Source organism: Microcaecilia unicolor, chromosome 9 (assembly GCF_901765095.1).
Source record: "Microcaecilia unicolor chromosome 9, aMicUni1.1, whole genome shotgun sequence".
Lineage (NCBI taxonomy): Eukaryota > Metazoa > Chordata > Amphibia > Gymnophiona > Siphonopidae > Microcaecilia > Microcaecilia unicolor.
The window spans coordinates 27,806,468-27,828,971 of NC_044039.1; the positions used below are offsets into that span (position 1 = coordinate 27,806,468).

The 22,504-nt window shown below is 45.9% G+C and overlaps 1 protein-coding gene across 2 annotated transcripts in view; it reads right to left on the reverse strand.

Moving 5' to 3' along the window:
- Positions 1-7,620: 7,620 nt before the first annotated feature.
- The window catches only part of CHST11 (carbohydrate sulfotransferase 11), a 234,213-nt gene continuing 219,329 nt past the window's right edge, over positions 7,621-22,504 (reverse strand). For both annotated transcript variants that reach the window (XM_030215067.1, XM_030215066.1), the window contains exon 3: positions 7,621-9,361. In XM_030215067.1, the coding sequence (XP_030070927.1) occupies positions 8,507-9,361 (855 nt within the window). In that variant the 3' untranslated portion in view covers positions 7,621-8,506. The remainder of the gene's footprint in view (positions 9,362-22,504) is intronic.

The following is a 22,504-nucleotide window of genomic DNA, read 5'->3' on the forward strand; positions in this document are numbered from 1 at the left end:
ACCGCATGGCCATGCGGTAAGAGTTCTCTTGCCACAGGAGTAGGCAACTCCGGTCCTCGAGAGCCGCAGGCAGGTCAGGTTTTCAGGATATCCACAATGAATATGCAGGAGATAGATTTGCATACCAAGGAGGCAGTGCTTGCAAATCTATCTCCTGCATATTCATTGTGGATAGCCTGAAAACCTGACCTGCCTGCGGCTCTCGAGTTGCCTACCCCTGTCTTACCACATGACCATGTTTGTCTGGGGGCTTTTTACCCACTGCGGTAAAATGGCCCCTGCCGCTAGCAAAGGGCTCTTTTTACTACAGCTTGGTAAAAGGACCCCCCCCCCCCCCCCCCAAATTCGATCACATTTCAAGCCCAAGCTCAAAGCTGTCTTGGGGGACCACCAACCAGTCAGGTTTTCAGGATATCCCTGATGGATATGCATGGAAGATTTGCATACAATGGAGATGACTGGCATGCAAGTCTGTCTCATGCATGTTGATTGGGGATATCCTGGGAACCGAACTGACTGGTGGTTTCTCGGGACAGGTTTAAAACCCACTGCTTTACAGAACAATCCTGTAAAAGCTCATAATTGGAAATCATACTTTTAATATTAAACTTTTCTTCCAGAGATATAATACATAAGGCCAATTTCTACAAGGCATTTGAAAAGTGCTCACCCTCCCTGAAGCTAAAAGATCAAGTTTATGTAGAGGTCATGACCTAGGGTTCTGCCTTGACTGTAGCAGCTCTTTGCTGCCCCTTCGAAGATGCCACTCTAGGCAGCTCCCTAGGCTGCCTCATTGTTAAAACCAGCCCTGATTTTTTGAGCAGGTGGCTGTGAATTGTTAACTGGACAAACAGCGTATTATTTTACCCTAGATATACCAGCACCCCTTCCCTATCTTTGACCCCTAATGTGCCTGAAACATACCTACTTTATTCAACCCTAACAGTATTTGTTCCTCTATCGGACTTGGCGAACGCCTTTACGGTACTATGTAAGCCATATTGAGCCTGCAAATAGGTGGGAAAATGTGGGATACAAATGTAACAAATAAATGACAAATGAAAAGCTCTGTATCAAGGCATAGCATGAATGCTTTTGCACAATTTCAAAGCATCACAAAAATTCCTGCTTCAGAAAAACTTTTTTCTTTCAGGGAAAGCGCACTTGCATTCTTCCCGATTACTAAAAACCTCCCCTCTGGTCCTCTCAAGTAGACCTGCCTATTTTCTACAAGCATTGCTCCTCCAAAAGATGGAGTCCTGGAGTAATCAGGGAGAGTGCAAGTGCGCTTTCTCTGAAAGATAAAAAAAAGGTTTTTCTAAAAAAAGGAATTTTTGTGATGCTTGGAAATTTTGCAACGGCGTACAGCCCAGGGGCGTAGCCAGACTTCGGCAGGAGGGGGGTCCAGAGCCCGAGGTGAGGGGGCACATTTTAGGCCCCCCTCCCGGCGCTGCCGCCCCCCGCCATTGCTGAACCCCCCGCCACCAACTTTGACCCCCCTACCGCCGATCCTTCTCTACCCCCCTCCCGCCACCAACCTGCCTTCGCCTACCTATGCTGGCGGGGGACCCCAACTCCCGGCAGCCGAGCTGAGGTCCTCTTCTTCCCAATCCCGTGCAAGGCTTCGTTCTAGTCTGACGTCCTGCACGTTGTACGAAGCCTTGCGCAGGATTGGGAAGAAGAGGACCTCGGCTCGGCTGGCGGGAGTTGGAGTCCCCCGCCAGCAAAGGTAGGTGACGGCGGGTTGGCGGCGGGAGGGGGGGTCGAGAGGGTCATCAGCAGGGGGGTCCAGAGGCAAATCCAAGGGGGCCCAGGCCCCCGTGGCCCCATACTGGCTACGCCACTGGTACAGCCATGTCCTGCTACAGATCTTTAGCTCAAATTTGTCGGCTTTTTTGTGGAACTGTATGTGCTGCACCTTATTTTCAAGGAAACGTGAGTGCCAGATAAGTCCAATTTATATACAGTTCTTTGAAAAGATCTTTTGCACAAAATAATGCTAGTGGATAAACGACTAAAGACTGTTGTTTACAATATGCACTTATAGAAAAATCAGGACTTATAACAAAAGATTAAAGCAATAAGGGGTCCTTTTACTAAGCTGTGATAAAGGGGGGCTGTGCTAGCATCAGTGCGTGTTTTTGATACTGTACACGCTGAGACCCCCTTTTACCGCTGTGTGTAAAAGGCTGTCTTTTTAGCTGAAAAAGAAATGGCTATGCCGTAAGTGAACTACTTGCCATGTGGTCATTTCGGGGGGGGGGGGGGGGGAAGAGCACTTACCGACACCCATTGTGGTGGCAGTAAGGGCTCCTGTGCTAACATGGCAGTAATGCGCACTGCCTGATTACCACCGGGTAAGCACCGGTGCCACAACAATAGAAGCCTGGATTGGCCGCTGTCGGAGACAGGATGCTGGGCTTGATGGACCCTTGACCTTTTCCCAGTATGGCAGTGCTTATGTACTTATGCTTATGTACTTATGCATGGCCAAATTACGTGCACAACTTAATTGATTAACAAGCCAATCAGTGCCAACAATTGGTACTTAACAAATTAATGGCACTAATTGGCTTCAATGCACACAACTTTCTAGGTGTATTCTATTGATTAACAAGCCAATCAGTACCAATAACTAGTACTTAACCAATTAGCAATAATTACTACTACTAATCATTTCTATAGCACTACTAGACGTACGCAGTGCTGTACACACTATATACAGGTACTTTGTCTGTCCCTAGGGGGCTCACAATCTAAGCTTTTGTACCTGGGGTAATGGAGGGTTAAGTGACTTGTCCAAGGTCACAAGGAGCTGCAGTGGGAATCAAACCCAGGTTGCCAAGATCAAAGCCCACTGCACTAACCATTAGGCTACTCCTCCACTAATTGACTTTAATTAGAATTAACGCACACAGCTTTCTAGGCATATTCTATAATGCGGTGCCCATAAATTCTAATCCGCACAATTGAAAAGGGGGCATGGCCATGGGTAGGTTGCAGGCACGTAAATTGATTAAGGAGCCAATCGGCGCCAATAACTGGCTGCTAACCACCAATTATTGCCATTAATTGACCTTAATTGGGATTTATAGGTGCATTGTATGCTACAATTATGCACATGAAAGGGTGTTCCAGGGGCGTTCTAGGGGGATTCCCGGAACTTACGCACATTGTTAGAGAATAGACCCGAGCAGTGCCTTAAGTTATGTGCTGTTTATGTGCTTAGCTACTATTCTTTAAAGGGCATAGATCCTTTATAGAATAGCGCTCAGTGCTTAAATCTTTCAGCGCCATTTATAGAATCTAGACCTGAGCGTAAAATTGTGCACACAAGTGTTACATGAGTTCATACTTTGTCCTATATAATAATTTTCACCTCCAACGTTCTGTGCTTGGGACCGTGGCTCCCTGGCTGGAGGTGGTCTGTGAGGCAGACACGCATGGACGTCACTGACGTCAAGACAGCTGATTCCAAGGCACAAGTGTTTCCCTACTCCTCCTACTGCCTTGGAATCATCTGTCACCCCCCGCGCTACGGCCCCCTCGAACCCCCCCCTTCTGCGAACCTGTCGATTCCCCCCCCCCGGACCGCCGAAAAACACCCCCCCCCGCTGCCGAAAACCGGCCCCCCTGCCACCGCCGTTGTTCTGCTACCTGTGTTTACAGCTGAAGTGTTGCTCTCCCCTTCGCGTAGGTTACTCAATCATCTTCACTGAAAGTTTATCTGCGTGCATCTGACGTCAGACGCACGCAGAGGAACTTCCAGACAAGATGATTGAGGAAACTACGCGAAGGGAGCGCAACACTTCAGCTGTAAACACAGGTAGCAGAGCGACGGCGGTTTTCGCCGGCACGGGGGAGGGGAATCGACAGGTTCGCGGAAGGGGGGGTTCGAGGGGGCTGTAGCGCGGAGGGGGGGGGGGGGAATTTGCCTGCCTAAGGCCCGTTTCCTTGCCTACAGAAACGGGCCTTTTTTACTAGTTAACACATAAAGCAAGAGGACTTGCCCATTTATGTTGCTTTTACCCTTCTACTGCTCTTCTTCTTTCTTTTCTTTATATCTTTTTCTCCTAATTTCTTTCTTTTTCTTGTATTTTTACATGCTCAACATTTTATTAGTGCTATTTTTACCCTGGCCTGAAAACCTTTCCCTGGATTGCTGGGGCACAAAGTTAACTGTGCTCTGAAAAATATCCGCTTGCTATTTAGCTCACAGCAGTCAGCATTTTTTTTTAAACCCCTGACCACCACAGGCAGAAATATTCCAGGATATTCCGTGTTGGGCCATGCCCAGACACTGGCATTCAATATCCAGGGAAAATTCTGTAAGTGCCAGCCATAGGGTCTTATGCAGTTCCTAGTCAGCTGGGACTCACATAAGACGCTAATGTGGATCCCGGCTGAATATCAGCCAGGACTCACAGAAATATTCAGGCTAGATAATGACCCCCCCCCCCCTTCCGATCCCCACGTTCCCCCCAAAACCTTAGATACCCCCATCTAAGATCTCCCCTCCCACCCATGCTCTGAAGAAATTCTAAGCCAGTCCCAGCCCCCCACCCCACCTCTATCCTTGTAGACCCATTGGGCCTACAACCTACTCCTCACTGGCCTCCCACTTAGCCATCTATCCCCCCTTCAGTCCGTTCAGAACTCAGCTGCACATCTTATCTTCCGCCTGGACCGATATACTCATATCACCCCCTCCTCAAGTCACTTCACTGGCTTCCGATCAGGTACCGCCTACAGTTCAAGCTTCTCCTACTAACCTACAAATGCACTTGATCTGCAGCCTCTCCTTACCTCTCTACCCTCATCTTCCCTTACGTTCCTACCCGTAACCTCTGCTCTCAAGACAAATCCCTCCTCTCAGTGCCCTTCTCCACCACCGCCAACTCCAGGCTCCGCCCTTTCTGCCTCGCCTCACCCCATGCTTGGAATAAACTCCCTGAGCCCATACGCCAGGCCCCCTCCCTGCCCATCTTCAAATCCTTGCTCAAAGCCCACCTCTTCAATGTCGCCTTCGGCACCTAACCACTATACAAGAAATCTAGACTGCCCCAACTTGACATTTCGTCCTTTAGATTGTAAGTTCCTTCAAGCAGGGACTGTTCTTCTTTGTTAAACTGTACAGCGCTGCGTAACCCTAGTAGCGCTCTAGAAATGTTAAGTAGTAGTAGTACATTTGTGGGTCTCTGGTGGTCTAAGGGGAAATAGGCAGGCAAGATGCTCAATCACTCCTGCTCAGCACAGCCTGCACGTCAAAATGGCTGCCGCAACCTCTAGCAGCAGCCTTGTGGTACTTCAAGCCTCTCCTGGCCATTTAAATTGCTTTGGATATCTACCTCTGTGTCTGCACATTGCAACTCTGCTCCTGGTCCACCCAAACTATGTCTCCAGGAGCACCTACATCAGCCTTCCCACTTTCTCAGGTGCATATACTGTGATGAAGGTCTGGGAGTGTAACAAAATATTTTCAGCATTAATGTCTTCTCTGGAACTCAATGGACTTCAGAATGCAAAGGGATATGTGGGCATGGGCACTAAATATGGCCAATGTCTGCATAACTGCTAGCTGCTCCCTAACTCCGAGGTCAGAGGCAATATTCAGCAGCACTGCCCGGTTACATGCTACTCAATATTGGCACAACACTTGAGAGGAACTTCAGATCCGCAACAGCTGCCAGCACAAAGCCAAGCAGATCCAAATATATAGTCTAAAACAATCACTTTATTAACATAGACCCAACATGGTCCACGTTTCGCCCACTCATGAGCTGCTTCAGGGGTACCCTGATATTCAGTGGCTATCTTTCCAGGCAGCTAGGTTTGGGAAAGAAATTTCAACTATACTTAGATCATCTGGCTCCTACATAGAATTTCATCACAATATTAAAACATTTCTATTTAGGAAATATGTATTAAATTCAGTATAGCATGACTTAGATGGCTGAAGGTTAGGATATATTTTTTAGTTTGTAGTCTGTATTTAGTATTAAGTGAATAGTGTGGTAGGAAAGGTTTACAAATATTTTATCATTGTAATTCCTGGGGATTGACCAGAATCTTACTTTGTAAACCGCTCTGAACTGGAAGGCAAGTGTGGGTTAAAAAATAAATAAATAAAAATAAAGGGCCCTGTTTACTAAGGTGTGCTAGCGTTTTTAGCGCATGCTAACGCTAAAGACACCATATATTCCTATTGGTGGGGCCCTTTTACTAAGCCGTGTAGGCACCTACGCACACCCAACATGCGCCAATTTGGAGTTACTGCCCAGCTACCGCATAGCCCGGGTGGTAATTTCATTTCTTACGTGAATCTGCTACGCACGACAGAAAATAATTTTTCTTTTCTGGCATGCAGCAGAAACCGTGCAGTAATCGTCATTATACGTGCGTAGACAATTATCACCCGGTTAACGAATGAGACCTTACCGCTAAGCGAATGGGTGGTGGCAAGGTCTCAGACCCAAAATGGACGCGCACCAATTTTCATTTTGCTGCACTTCCATTTTCGGCAAAATTTTTTTAAAAAGGCCTTTTTTTACAGGCGTGCTGAAAAATGGATCCGTGCAAGCCCAAAACACGCGCCTACACTAGCATTTTTCAGCACGCCTTAGTAAAAGGACCCTGGTGTCTTTAGAGTTAGTGAACAGTAATTTTTAGTGCGCACTAAAAACGCTAGCGCGCCTACAGCTCGACTTAGTAAACGGGACCCAAAGTGATTGCTTTGGACTGTACATCTGGATCTGCTTGATTTTGTACTGAATATCAGCAGCCAGCCTGCTCAGCATGTTTTAAAGGGTAGGAACCTCTTCTGCCTGCTTAAACCATGCTGAATATTGACCCTCAGTATCTATCAATACCCATGACAGATGAATTTGTTTAACCTAGACAGAAAAACATGATAGGCCCTAAGAAATGCCAGCCAAGTCCTACTGACCCAAACAAGGACACAAAATGTCAAGTGTCGAAAGACATGGAGCCAACCCTTCTTGAGGTCACTACCTGCAAGAGATGCCTGCTCCAGTGGTTCTTAAAAAAAAAAAATATATATATATATATATTCATTAAAAAAAAACACCATTGGAAGAATTTCATTTTCTTTTATTCGTAGGCATTATCCACATTGCTGTTAGTTTCAGATCAGAAGGACTTATTTCTCTCAGTAGGATATCAGCGAGAGGCAAACATGTATAAAATGCATTCCCACTTTATGACGCCCGATGATAAAATGTGATCCGTACCTTGAAATCAGAAAAAATAAAACAAACAAGGGAGAATGGACCTGGCCAGATTTAGAGTATTCCTCATGTGATCTTCTTGATAACGATCGCAACCACACCAACTTCTGACAATTTTCAGCGGGGTCACTCCTTGGATTACAAGTGACCTTCCCCTGAAGTTTAAAGCTGATCTATGCAGTTACTGTATCTCTGGATGGATGATCACACGGATGGGCTAAATCAGTCCCCAGGGCTTATCTGCCACATTCGGAAAAGTTCTACAAAATTGGAAGGATGCCCTAAAACTCAACATTATGCTGAAACTGGAAAGGGCAGAAGTACAAAACTAGGGAGAACTGGGGGGGGGGGGGGGGGGGGGGGGGGGGGGGGGTCCACCTTGGCCTTGCTTTCTTTCCCATTTTCTACATCTTTGAAAAGACTGGAGTCACCCCTACTGAGTAACTCTTGTCTACTTATTACAATATTCTGCTTTACCACGCCACATTTCTGAAGACTTCTACGCTCAGAGACCTTGGTGGCAGTGATAGTCTATCACAGGGAACATTCCTAACGAAATACAAAAGTACATGAATATGATCCATGTTCTGCACTGTATAATCTCATTTTCTCCATGGTAGATGTACAAACATGGAGCATCTCAGAAGATCTGTTTTTCATCCTTTTCTGTCAATGACAAGAAGATAATCGTGATGGTTTTTGCTCAAGAGAAATACCATCCTGTTTTCCCCTTTCATACCAGTGTTTCCAGAGGATTACTGTCAGAACAATCAGATTGTTCACACTCACCAATGTGTTTTAACACTGATAGTGTGAGACAAAGAACCCAAATACCCAGGGACACTTTGGTAACTGCGAAAAAGATAAACACAGGTTTCTATTATATTTTTCACATACATATAACGTTTTTGACTGCTTGAATCTGAAAGCTGTCAAGAGACCGTGTTTAAATAACTATAAATAACATTAATTAAAATTTTTGCAGAAAAATGCACATGAAATGAAAAGTCATCAGAAGACAATACAGTTTGACACAGAGTAGCAGCGCTCCTTTCCTAAAAGCTAGATTGTAATCCTGTTGCCCTGCAAGGAGTACTGTCCTTTCTTACAAACTTATTTAAATAATTTGGGACCGTGCTGCTTGCAGCACCCATTCAAAAAATAAACAAAACAAAAATATTAATTTACAAAATAAACTTGCTATCCATATATTTATTGTGACAAACCCCATAATTTTAAATAAAACCGCCTTGGTTGTTTCATTCTAGTTTCAGGTAGCTTGGCATTGTGTAATTGAACATTAGATAATCAAGTTTGTAGACGTCGTATAATTGTGTTTGGTGCTCCGAGCTGATGTTCTGGAAGAATTCTGCTGTCATTTCATCAGTAGTTCTTGTGGACTTCATGTAGGTGGGGAACTTCAGGTAGTCACCGACACCTGCGAGCTGAAGGATATAGTTTGAATCCTCTTCCAGGGTTTCATATTTTCCGATGAGATCATAATGGATGTGGCATGGATGGCAGAGAGAGTAAACTGTCTGCCAGTGTTCATTGAAAGGTTCTTCTTTTTGAGTATGAGGGTCAATGAGATAAGCCACAAACTCTTCAAACTTTACGTTATCACCATTCCGCAGTGCCTCCTGGGTGGCATTTTTCCTTTGGCGCCTTACGATCTTTGTTCCGTACCGCTTGTGAAAGGAGGTGTTGTACTTTTGGGTGAACTTATTCCGATAGGCCGAAACCAATCTCTCAAAAGGCTCACGGACAAAGAGAAATTTCATATAGCTTTTCAAGCGATGGTTGATCTCTGGTATACTGTACTGACTGAGGGTTTTCAGGTTGGAGGAGACATGAGCCTCATTTGCTGGAATCTCCATGGGCTCATTATATTTTCCCCTCCCAGTAAGGACCATCATGACCCGCTTCCAGTTTGTGCAAGCCACTTTAGGCACATAACAATAGATCATTTCATGATCCTCATCTACCACCAAATGTTTGAGGTCACTGGGTGTTAACACATGACGCTTCCTGCTGGATGCGCTGTTAGCTCGACAAGTATCGGTTACTTGGTCTCTCCTCATCTGATGAAGGATTGCAGTGCTGGACAGCTCCAACTGTGAAGAAATGAGAGAAATATAAGCTGGGAAACATTTGAAGCTAGATTTTATATAACATGCCTAAAAATTGGCGCTGAAAAAAAATATACCTAGGCAAATTCTATAAACTATTCCTAAATTAGGCACAGTTTATAGAATACGCCCAGCACCCATCTGCACAACTAAATGTAGTCACAGGCAGTTATTGCCAAGTAAAACTTGGTGTAAATGCCTACGCCTAAATTAGGCATGGACCGGGTATATTCTATAACAATGCACATCATTTTTAGAAATACCCACAACCCACCCATTCCATGCTCATGGTCATGCCTCTTTCTTAATTAGGCACCTTAGAATTTACGTGTATTACTTCACAGAATACTCTTAGACAGTTGTGTGCATAAATTCTAATTAATGCCAATTAGTGTCAATTGCTTGCTAATTGGCAATTATTGGCAGTGATTGGTTTGTTAGCTAATTAAGTTGTGCGCACAAATTCAGAATATGACTGGATTTGCGTGCGCAACTTAAGTTGAACTGTACAGAATCCGGGGGTTGGTGTCTTTTGAATTAGAGTATTGCACAGAGTGACAATACCTTCTGAGAACACCATCCACTCACAAAAGCAAAAACAGATATTGATGATCACAAAGCTATTGATGAGCTACATTATATTCTGTCTCATTATGCCTGATTATTATTTTGAGGCTGCAGAAAAGTTAATTTCCTTGCGTTTGGGAGAATGCACTTAAGGCTAGAGTTTCTAATGTGTGCTATGGCATTACCACACATTAACAAGCGTTACTGTACTAGATAATACACATTTTTAATCAAATACACTCATAAAATACACATAAAAACACATACATAATACAATCTTATAAGTCGTCAAAGGATATAAAAAAATGTCAGCAGAGTCAATCACTATCCATTATTAGTCCATCACAGTTACATTCACCAAATATAAAATGACCAACATGTTTCAGCGCAATACCTGCTTCAGGGGCTTCATAAAATCTAGATGTGAACAACAACAACAGGGCAGCATATCATCTAGCAAAGAAACAGAAGACACCCACCAAGATCCGACATGTAGGATCAAAAGGTTGACCCTGAAAACAGCCTCGTGCACGCTCATCGAGAGAGACAATGATGGCACAGCAGTCATAAAATTGCTTCTCCCTCTAGATGTGGCGGGGGGGGGGGGGGGGGGGGGGGGGGGGGGATGTGCAGCCCTGCTCCTATTTTACAAGAGACTTTAAATTTGGCAGAGCCTCTTGTAAAACCATATGAGAATTTCACACGTCTTGACTTGGATGTTTGAATTCACCTCTGCAAATTCATCCTAAAACCTGCCTCTATATCAACTGGCTCATCCTTATCCACAGATATATAAATCCCTTCAAAAAGATCTAACAAATTGATGACAAGACTTCGCTCTGCTAGATCTTGCGTGGACTCTGACTCATTACGCCACGTTCTTCTATATGTTCAGTAATTCTGTTTTTCAGAATGGTCTCTACTATTCTGCCTGCCATCTTCATTTAGTGTCATGCATTGTAACTCTCCAATCTTATTTTTAATTTTTGGCATTTGCACATAGACAATTTGAAGTATGCTTTCTTTTTGCATTCTGTGTAGCGGTTGATGGAGGTAAATTGGAATCATTTCTCACCATCTGTTCTTTATGTAAATGCACCTGGGTTACCATATATACTCGAACATAAGCCCATCTGAATATAACCCAAGATAACATTTCCCCCCTAAAAAAACAAAGGGGGAGGGGGAATGTTAGTTCAAATATAAGCCAGAGGCTTATATTCAAGTATTCCTCTCCCATGGTGACCGACATTTCTCTCCCTCTTCCAAATTAAAACATTGGCTCCTGGTCTAAGAGCATGCAAAAAACCTTTGATAAGCAAAATGTCTAAGATGCCAGAGAACCCTTCCTGTTGGCTGCTGAAAGAGCCAAAGGCTTGTGCAAATAAACATGTTTTTAGTTTTTCTAAATGCCAGTATATTGGTCATTAGTCTAAGTTCAGTCGGTAGCCTATTCAACTTCTAGGATCCAATGATGGAAAAGAAGCACTCCCTTTCTCTGTGAAATGAATTTTTTTCAGAGAGGAAATGGAGAGCCCATTAATTATTTTGGGTGCCGATCTGGGATCTGTGCCCAAATTTGGGCAATTTTTACAGAATCTGGGGGCTAGTATGTTATGATTAGTGCACACAAATTCCCAGATGCTATAAACGGCGACTGAAGTGTGTGCAAATCTACATGTATAGCTGATTTGCGTGCACAACTTAATTGCTTAACAAGCTAATCAGCGCTAATTGTCTGCTAACAAGCAATAATCAGCACTAATTAGGATTTATGTATGTAACTTTCTACGCATATTCTGTAAAGTGGTGCGCATAAATTCTAATGCATGGATCACCAAAGGGGGTGTGCTCATGGGAGGGGCAGAATATGCCTGATCCACGCCTAAATGTGGGCATCTACACCAGGCGTGTGCGCTATTCTATAAACTGCACCTAACTTTAAGCATGGCTTATAGAATAGACTTTTTTACACCATATATAGAATTCAACCCCAAACGTTCTAGATTTCTAATGCTCTCAGGGGAAAAGCTAGGTACATCTCTTGACTTTCCAAGGATTAAGAATCATGAGGTTTATCACAAGCCGTCTTAATGCAGGTTAATATCAATGAACTGCTTTGCATGCATTTGCATGCAACACAGCTCATCAATATATTATTAGTGATGGGAAAGAATTGTTTTGTAATACCAGCAATGCTTGTGAACGTGCATTAAATGCTGAATTTGGAGTTTTAGTGCCTGTTGCCACATTATTGCTGCTTATTTAATAAATCCCAAGGTTTTACATGTGTACTGCTATTCGGAGGAGCTGCAAAGATCAAGTAACCTTGATCTCTTTTATCTTTTTTCACCTCTCCAGCAGCAGTAACGTCTTTCGTAATGAATTCCAGATACAGCACAAACAAAAAAAGCTGTCAGCTAGTGCTTGGGAATAAAAAGGCAGATTAATCTGCAGACATTTGGGGTTAATAGGTCTACTAGTTTTATTGCAAACACCCTGCGCTGTTATTGTTGAAAGCTCTCTGTGCTGGAAATTAACTCTCATTGAACATTACAGAGCAGCTGAAAAGCTAAATTAGAAATAATAATTAAAGTGTGACTACGTTAGAGAGGGTAAAAAAAAAAGAAATCAACACGCTAAGCTCAGCCAAGCTAATGTGGATAGACATATGCCCCCCATCGTCGCCGGCTGAATTAGCCCCCAGTATTCAGTGCCAGGCCATGTCCAGGCACCGGCACTGAATATTGGAGGCTAAATGTGGGTGGCAGGCTGCCAGAGCTTATGAGGGTCCGGCCAATATTCCGCCTGGGCCCACATAAGGGAGTTATGCTGGCCCCGGCTGAACATTGGCTGGCACCCACATAACTTTTTTTTTTTTTGTTTTAAGCCCCCCCCCCCCCGAGCCCCTTACATCCCCCTCCTTCTCTCCCCTCAGCCTGCTGCAGCGACCACCCTCCCTCCCCCCCCCCCGGGAGGTCGTCCCTCCAATGGTCAAGACAGGCATCCCCGGGTCTACCTTATCTCCCTGGTGGTTTGTGGGGTTGTTGCAAGCAGGAATGAAAGCAACTCGCTCCTGCCCCTTGTGGCAGCTAGAAGAAAATGGCTGCCCAGTTAACTATGTGGGCACAGACACTGAAAATCGCCAATACCCAGACAACTGCCCAGCTCCTCCTTGACTCCACACAGACCGCCCCAGCAGTAACCACACAGTGTGTCAGTGGTCAGAGGGGATTTTCAGTAGCACTGTGCAATTATGTGCCACTCATGCATGGGAATTAGGTGGGCGCTTAAACCCTTTTCAGTATCTAACCCTAAGTAAAGAAGAATTCAGACCTGGAAAATTTCTAAATCATCGAGTCACAAATGACAACATAAAAGTCAGACACCTAATGCAATTTTACTGTAAACTTTGATCTATTTCTCCTACTGCTTTGACAAAAAAGGACGGTGCGACTGATAAATTTGCCTACTACTGGCTCATTCTTTAAGTGCTGTCATAAATCACCTTTCAAGTTAAAAAGAAAGAAAAAAAAAGTCTTGTCATTAAGAAATTTAATTTAAAATGATAAACCTCTCTAGACTGTTTTATGCTTCTGCTCTCGTTTCTGGAGGTCACCTCCAGTACTGCATATCTAGGACAATGTTAAACACCTGCCAGGAACGGGAACAGACCATGAGGTTGTTCTGTTAATAATAATTTTTTTAAAAAGCCATAGAAACTTGCTGTGTTTGGTGTTGCGGTTTTTCCTCAGCATGCTTAGGCCTGCTTCTCTAGTTAGGAGGAGTAGGTAGACTCAGTGGCGTTCCTAGCCTGGATGGCACCCGGGGCGGATCGCCGATGCGCCCCCGCCCCCTGCGAAATGACAGCTCCCCCCCACGGCGAAATGACCCCCCTGGGTGCACGCTGCTGGGGGGGGGTGTGCCGCGGCGCGCGCCTGTCGGCTCCGAGTTCGCTAACTTCGCTCGTTCGCTGCAGCTCCCTCTGCCCCGGAACAGGAAGTAACCTGTTCCGGGGCAGAGGGAGCTGCAGCGAACGAGCGAATTTAGCGAACACAGAGCCGACAGGCGTGCGCCGCGACACCCCCAGCGGCATGCACCCGGGGTGGACCGCCCCCACCGCCCCCCCTTGGTACGCCACTGGGTAGATTTGCCAATCAACCCCATTTTTCAGGGCAGCTTAAGCCACTCCTTGTAGCCATCATTTTCTTGGGAAAGGCCATAAGGACAGCGGAAATACAAGGCCCTGTGGGCAGCAGATTAAAACCAGGATTTGATTAACTTGTTCTGAAAATCTGGATCTATTTTGCAACCCAGTAGACCAGTGGTTCCCAAACTCTCTCAGTTCACAGTGCCCTTAGTGTTTAAGTAATTTTTTTCATGGCCTCCCCCAGGCCACACATTTCCTCTTAGTTCTTCCCCCCTCCCCCCCCCCCCCCCCCCCCCCACAGTGGTGATGACGATAACAATGGCAGCATGGAGTTCTACCTTTGCTAGCAGGTATGCTCAGTTCAACATGCATACAAGTGCCACTGTCAAAAGCTGAAGCATGCTGCCAATTAGAGAATGACATGGGGATAAAGTTTGTCTCCATCCCCGTCCCGTCCCCGCAGGCCCCGGCTCCGTCCCCGCCCTGTGGGCTCTGTTCTCATCTGCAGAAGCCTCAAACACTTATGATTTTATATTTAAATCTTTTTATTACAATATAAAAAGGAACAATATGCTGTGCAACTGTTGTGTATAAATTACAAATAGAAAACAATAATAACAACGAGCAGCTATAATAACCCACCTCACCACCACCCTCTACCCTTCCAACCCCAACAATAGCTGACTTCTACTACCCCAAGGAATTTTTTTTTAATTTTTTGTTACATTTGTACCCCGTGCTTTCCCACTCATGGCAGGCTCAATGCGGCTTACATGGGGCAAAGGAGGGTTAAGTGACTTGCCCAGAGTCACAAGGAGCTGCCTGTGCCTGAAGTGGGAATCAAACTCAATTCCTCGGTTCCCCAGGACCAAAGTCCACCACCCTAACCACTAGGCCACTCCTCCACTGTTGCTACCACTGGAGATTCTAGATGGAATGTTGCTACTATTGAGATTCTGTTGCTACTATTTGAGATTCTACATGGAATGTTGCTATTCCACTAGCAACATTCCATGTAGAAGTCGGCCCTTGCAGATCACCAATGTGGCCGCGCAGGCTTCTGCTTCTGTGAGTCTGAGAAGCCTGTGCAGCCTTCTACATGGAATTTTGCTAGTGGAATAGCAACATTCCATGTAGAATCTCCAATAGTAGCAACATTCCATATAGAATCTCCAATAGTATCTATTTTATTTTTGTTACATTTGTACCCCACGCTTTCCCACTCATGGCAGGCTCAATGCGGCTTACATGGGGCAATGGAGGGTTAAGTGACTTGCCCAGAGTCACAAGGAGCTGCCTGTGCCTGAAGTGGGAATGGAACTCAGTTCCTCACTTCCCCAGGACCAAAGTCTACCACCCTAACCACTAGGCCATTCCTCCACTGTTGCTACTATTTGAGATTCTACATGGAATGTTGCTATTCCACTAGCAACATTCCATGTAGAAGTCGGCCCTTGCAGATCAGCAATGTGGCCGCGCAGGCTTCTGCTTCTGTGAGTCTGACGTCCTGCACGTACGTGCAGGACGTCAGACTCACAGAAACAGAAGCCTGCACAGCCTCCTACATGGAATGTTGCTAGTGGAGGAGTAGCCTAGTGGTTAGTGCAGTGGACTTTGATCCTGGGGAACTGAGTTTGATTCCCACTGCAGCTCCTTGTGACTTTGGGCAAGTCACTTAACCCTCCATTGCCCCTGGTACAAAATAAGTACCTAAATATATGTAAACCGCTTTGAATCTAGTTGCAAAAACCTCAGAAAGGTGGTATATCAAGTCCCATTTCCCTTTCCCTATTTGAGATTCTAGATGGAATGTTGCTATTCCACTAGCAACATTCCATGTAGAAGTCAGCCCTTGCAGATCACCAATGTGCCCGCGCAGGCTTCTACATGGAATGTTGCTAGTGGAATAGCAACATTAACATTCCATGTAGAATCTCAATAGTAGCAACATTCTATGTAGAATCTCCAATAGTAGCAACATTCCATGTAGAATCTCCAATAGTATCTATTTTATTTTGGTTACATTTGTACCCCACACTTTCCCACTCATGGCAGGCTCAATGCGGCTTACATGGGGCAATGGAGGGTTAAGTGACTTGCCCAGAGTCACAAGGAGCTGCCTGTGCCTGAAGTGGGAATCAAACTCAGTTCCTCAGGACCAAAGTCCACCACCCTAACCACTAGGCCACTCCTCCACTCCACCCTGTTAAAATGTCCAGGGGTACAAAACACAACCCATTCTGTATGCCCCAGAGGGGAGAAATATGCCCTATGAAGCACTGTTATGGTTTTTTAATCAGCCCACCCCAAGACACCATATTCTGTTCTCTCTCGACCCCTGCCACTCAGCACTCCAGCCACAACAGCAGCAACAAAAAAAAGAAAAGAGGCACAGAACCTTTTCTGGTTCTTACCCTCCAAAACAGGAAGTGTATGTCAGAGGGGGCAGGACCAGCAGAGACAGCATTAGTGTGCATAAAGGAAGCGATTCCATGTCTCTTTTCTATTCATTTGTCACTGCTACTGCTATACAAGGAAGTGGAAGCAGCAGCAGTAGTAGAGGTGGGAAAGGTTGTGGTTTGGGTTGGGGAGTAGGGTTGCCAACTAGATCCAGGTTCTGATTTCCCATTGGATTCCATGAGTGGCTCAGGCCCAACCAGTAGCAGCACACCTATGATGTGGCTGGCAGAGATTCCCAAGCCCCACCAGCTGAACACTCTCAACAACTTTCCCTCCTGCATACCTTGTAAATAGCGGACCTTCGCCTGCAGCAAGCAGCGACTGATACATAGTACTTGCACTGACTCCACAGCCTTCCCTCTGACATATTCCTGCCTATGCGGAAACAGGAAGTTGCATCAGTGGGAAGGCTGTGGGACCAACATGAGCAGTGTGTATTAGTTGCTGCTTGCTGCTGGTGAAAATCTGCTATTTAAAAGGTTTGCTGGGGGGGGAGAGGATGTTTGAGAGACCGTATGGCATGCAGGTGTGAGGAGAGACCAAATCACCTGTGGAGATGGGGCGGGGATCTTCTGCCCACCCATCTTGGGCCCAGGCCCTCTCAAAATTGGGTGTCTGGCTATGACCCTAGATTCCATAAGAAAAGCAAGACTACAAGTCCCTGCATGAATTGGGGTAAGCCCAGGACTGGATCAACCCTGTCGGGCGAATCTGGATCTAGTTGGCAACCATATTTGGGAGGCGGGGCATAATCGAACGGGGACGACCATCTCTAAGGGCGTCCATCTCTAAGGATGTTCCGGCAAAGGGGCGGGGAAACCCGTATTATCGAAACAAGATGGGCGTCCATCTTTCATTTCAATAATACGGTCGGGGACGCCCAAATCTCAATATTTAGGTCGACCTTAGAGATGGTCGTCCTTAGAGATGGTTGTCCCCGATTTTCAGCCGATAATGGAAACCGAGGATGCCCATCTCAAAAACGACCAAATCCAAGGCATTTGGTCGTGGGAGGAGCCAGTATTTGTAGTGCACTGGTCCTCCTCACATGCCAGGACACCAACCAGGCACCCTAGGGGGCACTGCAGTGGACTTCAAAAATTGCTCCCAGGTACATAGCTCCCTTACCTTGGGTGCTGAGCCCCACAACCCCCCCCTAAAACCCACTCCCCACAACTGTACACCACTACCATAGCCCTTAGGGATGAAGGGGGGCACTTACATGTGGGTACAGTGGGTTTCGGGTGGGTTTTGGAGGGCTCACATTTACCACCTCAAGTGTAACAGGTGGGGGGGGATGGGCCTGGGTCCGCCTGCCTGAAGTGCACTGCACCCACTAAAAACTGCTCCAGGGACCTGCATACTGCTGTGATGGAGCTGGGTATGACATTTGAGGCTGGCATAGAGGCTGGAAAAAATGTTTAAAAAATTTTTTTTTGGGGGGTGGGAGGGGGTTTGTGACCACTAGGGAAGTAAGGGGAGCTCATCCCCCATTCCCTCCGGTGGTCATCTGGTCAGTTCGGGAACCTTTTCAAGGCTTGGTCATGAAAAAAAAGGGACCAAGTAAAGTCGGATAACTAGGATGGAGAGCAGGACAAAGTAGTACTAGCTTCATTGAATAACCAGGTTTTTAAAGTTCTTGTAATAGGGTTCAGAATGCATACAGAGAGGGAGAGAATTCCAATAGTGAGGGGCCATAAAGAAGAAAGGACGTGACGTGACGTGACGTGACGTGTGAACTCGAGCTGTGCTGTTTTGGGACTGGGAAGAACAAGGCGGCAGTGGCGTACCAAGGGGGGGGGGGGCGGTTGGGGTGATCCACCCCGGGTGCACGCCGCTGGGGGGTGCCGCGGTGCGCGCCTGTCAGCTGAGTTCGCTAACTTCGCTGCAGCTCCCTCTGCCCCGGAACAGGTTACTTCCTGTTCCGGCCGGGGCAGAGGAAGCTGCAGCGAAGTTAGCGAAGTCAGCGAACTCAGCTGACAGGCGCGCGCCGTGGCACCCCCCCCAGCGGCGTGCACCTGGGGGGGGTGTCATTTCGCCGGGGAGGGGGGAGGTGTCATTTCGCTGGGGGGGGGGGGGGCGCATCGGTGATCCGCCCCGGGTGTCATGCAGGCTAGGATCGCCACTGCAAGGCGGTGATCATTTAAAGAACGAAGAGATCTAGCTACAGAGCAGGGTATAGTCAAAGACGCTAAATAGTCAGGGGATAAGAAAGGTGGCCTATAATTGTTGTTAAATAAAAATATGGTGACCTACAACTGAAGGAGAGAGGGTGGGAGGAAAGGAGCTCTACATCTTAACATGAATGTAAAATATATTCCGAAATAAATCATCAAGCAATACAGAAAAAGACACAGTGTTGATCTGGGTTTTAAGAAATGCCTCAGAGGCCATTAAAGGCTCCTTCCATCTGAAAATGCCTCCCAAAAGCTGCTACTTACAAATTGGTAAGATACAAAAACTGAACCTCCTGGTTGGCTGCCATGTAAACTGAAGCCTGCAGATTATCTGCCTAAAGAAATAACACTTCTCTGCAAACAGAGATAATAGCTAGCCCATGAGTCATTACCTCGCACCATCTTTAAATAAAATCCTGATCTACAAACATCTTTATTCCTTTGAATATGGAATGTGCAGATGTGTTAACTATGCTCTGAAAAAGACTAGAGAAGTTGGGTTTTTTTTAAAAGTTAGTGTTTAGTTAGGGGTCCTTTTACTAAGATGCACTAAATGATAAGATGCCCATTATATTCCTACGGGTGTCTTATCATTTAGTGCATGCTAATTGTTAGCGTGCGCTAGATCTGTTAGTACACCTTAGTAAAAGGACCCCTTAATTTCTTATATACTGCCTGCAAACCTGAAAGCTATCGCAGTGTACAGTTGGATACAGTGGTTATTCTGTCTTAAAATACAGACTATCCCCCCCCCCCCCCCAAATATTCAGCTGGCGGCGGTCAGCGTTTTTTAAAACTCTGATCGTCGCTGGCTAAATTATCCCCCGATATTCAGTGCTGGGCCATGTCCGGGTACTGGCACAGAATATCAGGGGATAATTTGGGGCAGGCAGGCTGCTGGAGGTTATGTGGGCCTGGTCGATGTTCAACCGGAACTGCGTAAGAGTTATGCGGCCTTGGTTGAATATTGGGCCCTGGCCAAAAATACTTTTTTTTTAAATTTAAAAAACAAAACCTTCAAGCTCTGTCTCTCCCGCACCCACACCAATGTCCCCTCTTTCCCACCTTCCCTTCTGCAGCCCGCATTAACTCCCCCCATCCCTGCCTCCCCAACATACATCCCTGGTGGTCCAGCGGGGGCGTTGAGGGCAGGAGCACAGTCCGCTCACTTGTGCCCCTTGTGGCGCCTCTGTAAAATGGCTACCGCAACCTCTTATGGTAGCTCACTAGGGGTGGGAAGCAGGGGCGTAGCCAGACTTCGGCGGGAGAGGGGTCCAGAGCCCGAGGTGAGGGGACACATTTTTGCCCCCCTGGCGCCGCTGACCCCCCCGCCATTGCCGACCGCCGCCTCCCACCGCCAACCCTCCCCCGTCACCGCCGTCGCCTACCTTTGCTGGCAGGGGACCCCAACCCCCGCCAGCCAAGGTCCTCTTCTTCCGGCGCGAGGCTTCATTCTGTTTCTGAGTCTGACGTCCTGCACGGTGGGAGGGGGGGGGGGTTGAGAGGGTCGTCGGCAGGGGGTTCCAGGGCCAACTCTACGGGGGCCCAGGCTCCCATGGCCCCACGTAGCTACGCCACTGGTGGGAAGTACCGTCGGCTGCTGAGGTAACCCAGCAGTACTTACCGCCGCTTAGTAAAAGGAGCCCTTAGAAAGTTGCACACAGAAATTCTAATTAGTGCCAATTAATGCTGATAATTGCTTCTTAATGGCTAGTTATCGGCACTGATTGGCTTGTCAAGCAATTCAGTTGCATGTGCAACTTTAGGTGTCATTTATAGAATGTGGAGGTTGGAGCCTATCTTTAGGTGTCTATTCATAGAAGTGCCCCCTGCATGATGCCACTTTCAGTTTTATAGCGAACTGTGCTTTCATTGCCAGTTTAAATCAGGAATGGGACTAGTAACTGCCAGGTGTTCTCACGTGTGTCCTGCATGAGAAAAATATTTGGCTCGATATTCAAAACTACTGATCCAGGTAGCAGGTACTGCTAACTGAATAAGTAGCACTGATTGAGGTCATATCCAGATTTTGAGTGGCGTTATGTGGATCAGCGCTGAAAATCTCAATCAAACGCCTCAGCACTATCCAAATAATGAAAAAAAGCTGCCCTAGGTTATCTGGATAATTATCCAGGTTATGGCACTGAACATTACCATTACCCAGGTAACCCCCGGCACTTTCAGATATTCAGTGCCGGCAAATACCCACATATTGATGCTAAATATCCGGATATAGCTTGACCACGGTGGCTGGCATTTAAAACAAGAACTGATCACTGCTGCTGAATATCAGTCTGATAGATTTGTAGAACTAAACAAAATACAGCACTTTTGCTTTCTTAACTCAGTGTCAACCTCTTATAAGTACATAAGTACATAAGTAATGCCATACTGGGAAAAGACCAAGGGTCCATCGAGCCCAGCATCCTGTCCACGACAGCGGCCAATCCAGGCCAAGGGCACCTGGCAAGCTTCCCAAACGTACAAACATTCTATACATGTTATTCCTGGAATTTTGGAGTTTTCCAAGTCCGTTTAGTAGCGGTTGTCTACAATGGAAATAAGAGCAAGAATCTCTGCACATCATGAAAAGCGAGTTTATTTCTGTATTTCTCATTTTGCATGTTGTTCAAGGGCTTCCTCTTCACTTGGCCCCTTTCCTGTTCAGTGTGCTCCTTCCCTTTGCTTCCATACCGCTTCTGAATTATTCTTTTCAGACGGAGCACATTTGTCTGCTTTCCATTGTGTTCCGTCTATTGATTCTGAGCACCAGCCAGATCCTGTGTCTTGCTCTCCACTGAGCTGTTTATAATTCTTACTTTCTTGCAACCACTCTCATTCTTGGTTCCACTTGCTTGAAAAAGTCCACTGAGCAGAGGCCTGCAGAGACATGTTTCCCCGGTGCTTGCTAGATTCCTCCTCCAAGCTTTCTCAATAACAGAATTTTGCTGATTATCTAGCTTGCTATATCATATTGTTGATGCAGATCTTCCTTGCAAAAAAACTTTCTAGTTTAAATCCTGTCTCAAAACTCCTTAGATCAAGGACATTTTTAAAGTGAAGGGTGGATCTGAGCAATTCAGGGGCTTGGAGTGACTGAACAGCTAAACTTTCTCTCATTCAAGATCTGCACAATTGTTCATAAAATCATTTACGGAGATGCCCCATCGTACATGATGGACCTCGTTGACCTGCCTCTCAGAAATGCTAAAAGATCTGCCCGAACATTTCTTAATCTACACTTCCCCAGCTGCAAAGGAGTAAAATACAAACTAACGCACGCGACCAGCTTTTCTTACATAAGTACGCAGCTGTGGAATGCACTCCCAACACACCTGAAAATGATCAATGAACTAAGTAACTTCCGCAAATCTCTGAAAACCTACCTCTTTAACAAGGCTTACCAGGAGAACCCATAACTATGACACTACACCTATCTACCTATATTCAGAAAATATCTTTCTATAACTACTTGACCAGATCCTCTTGTTTTCCTTGACTTCTGTATAACACCAATTGTATTCTATACCCTGGAATGGCGATGCCATAACAGGGCTTTGTAAGCCACATTGAGCCTGCAAATAGGTGGGAAAATGTGGGATACAAGTGCAATAAATAATAATAATAATATGAAAAATATTACTCCAGTCTTGGTTTGTTCATAAACAATCCTACTTTTCTTAGAGAAATCTTAATTACAATTCTCTGCATTGCATTGGAGTAAATCCAGGACTGCATCAACCAACTCCTTATGACATGGAGCCAGCTGTGAAC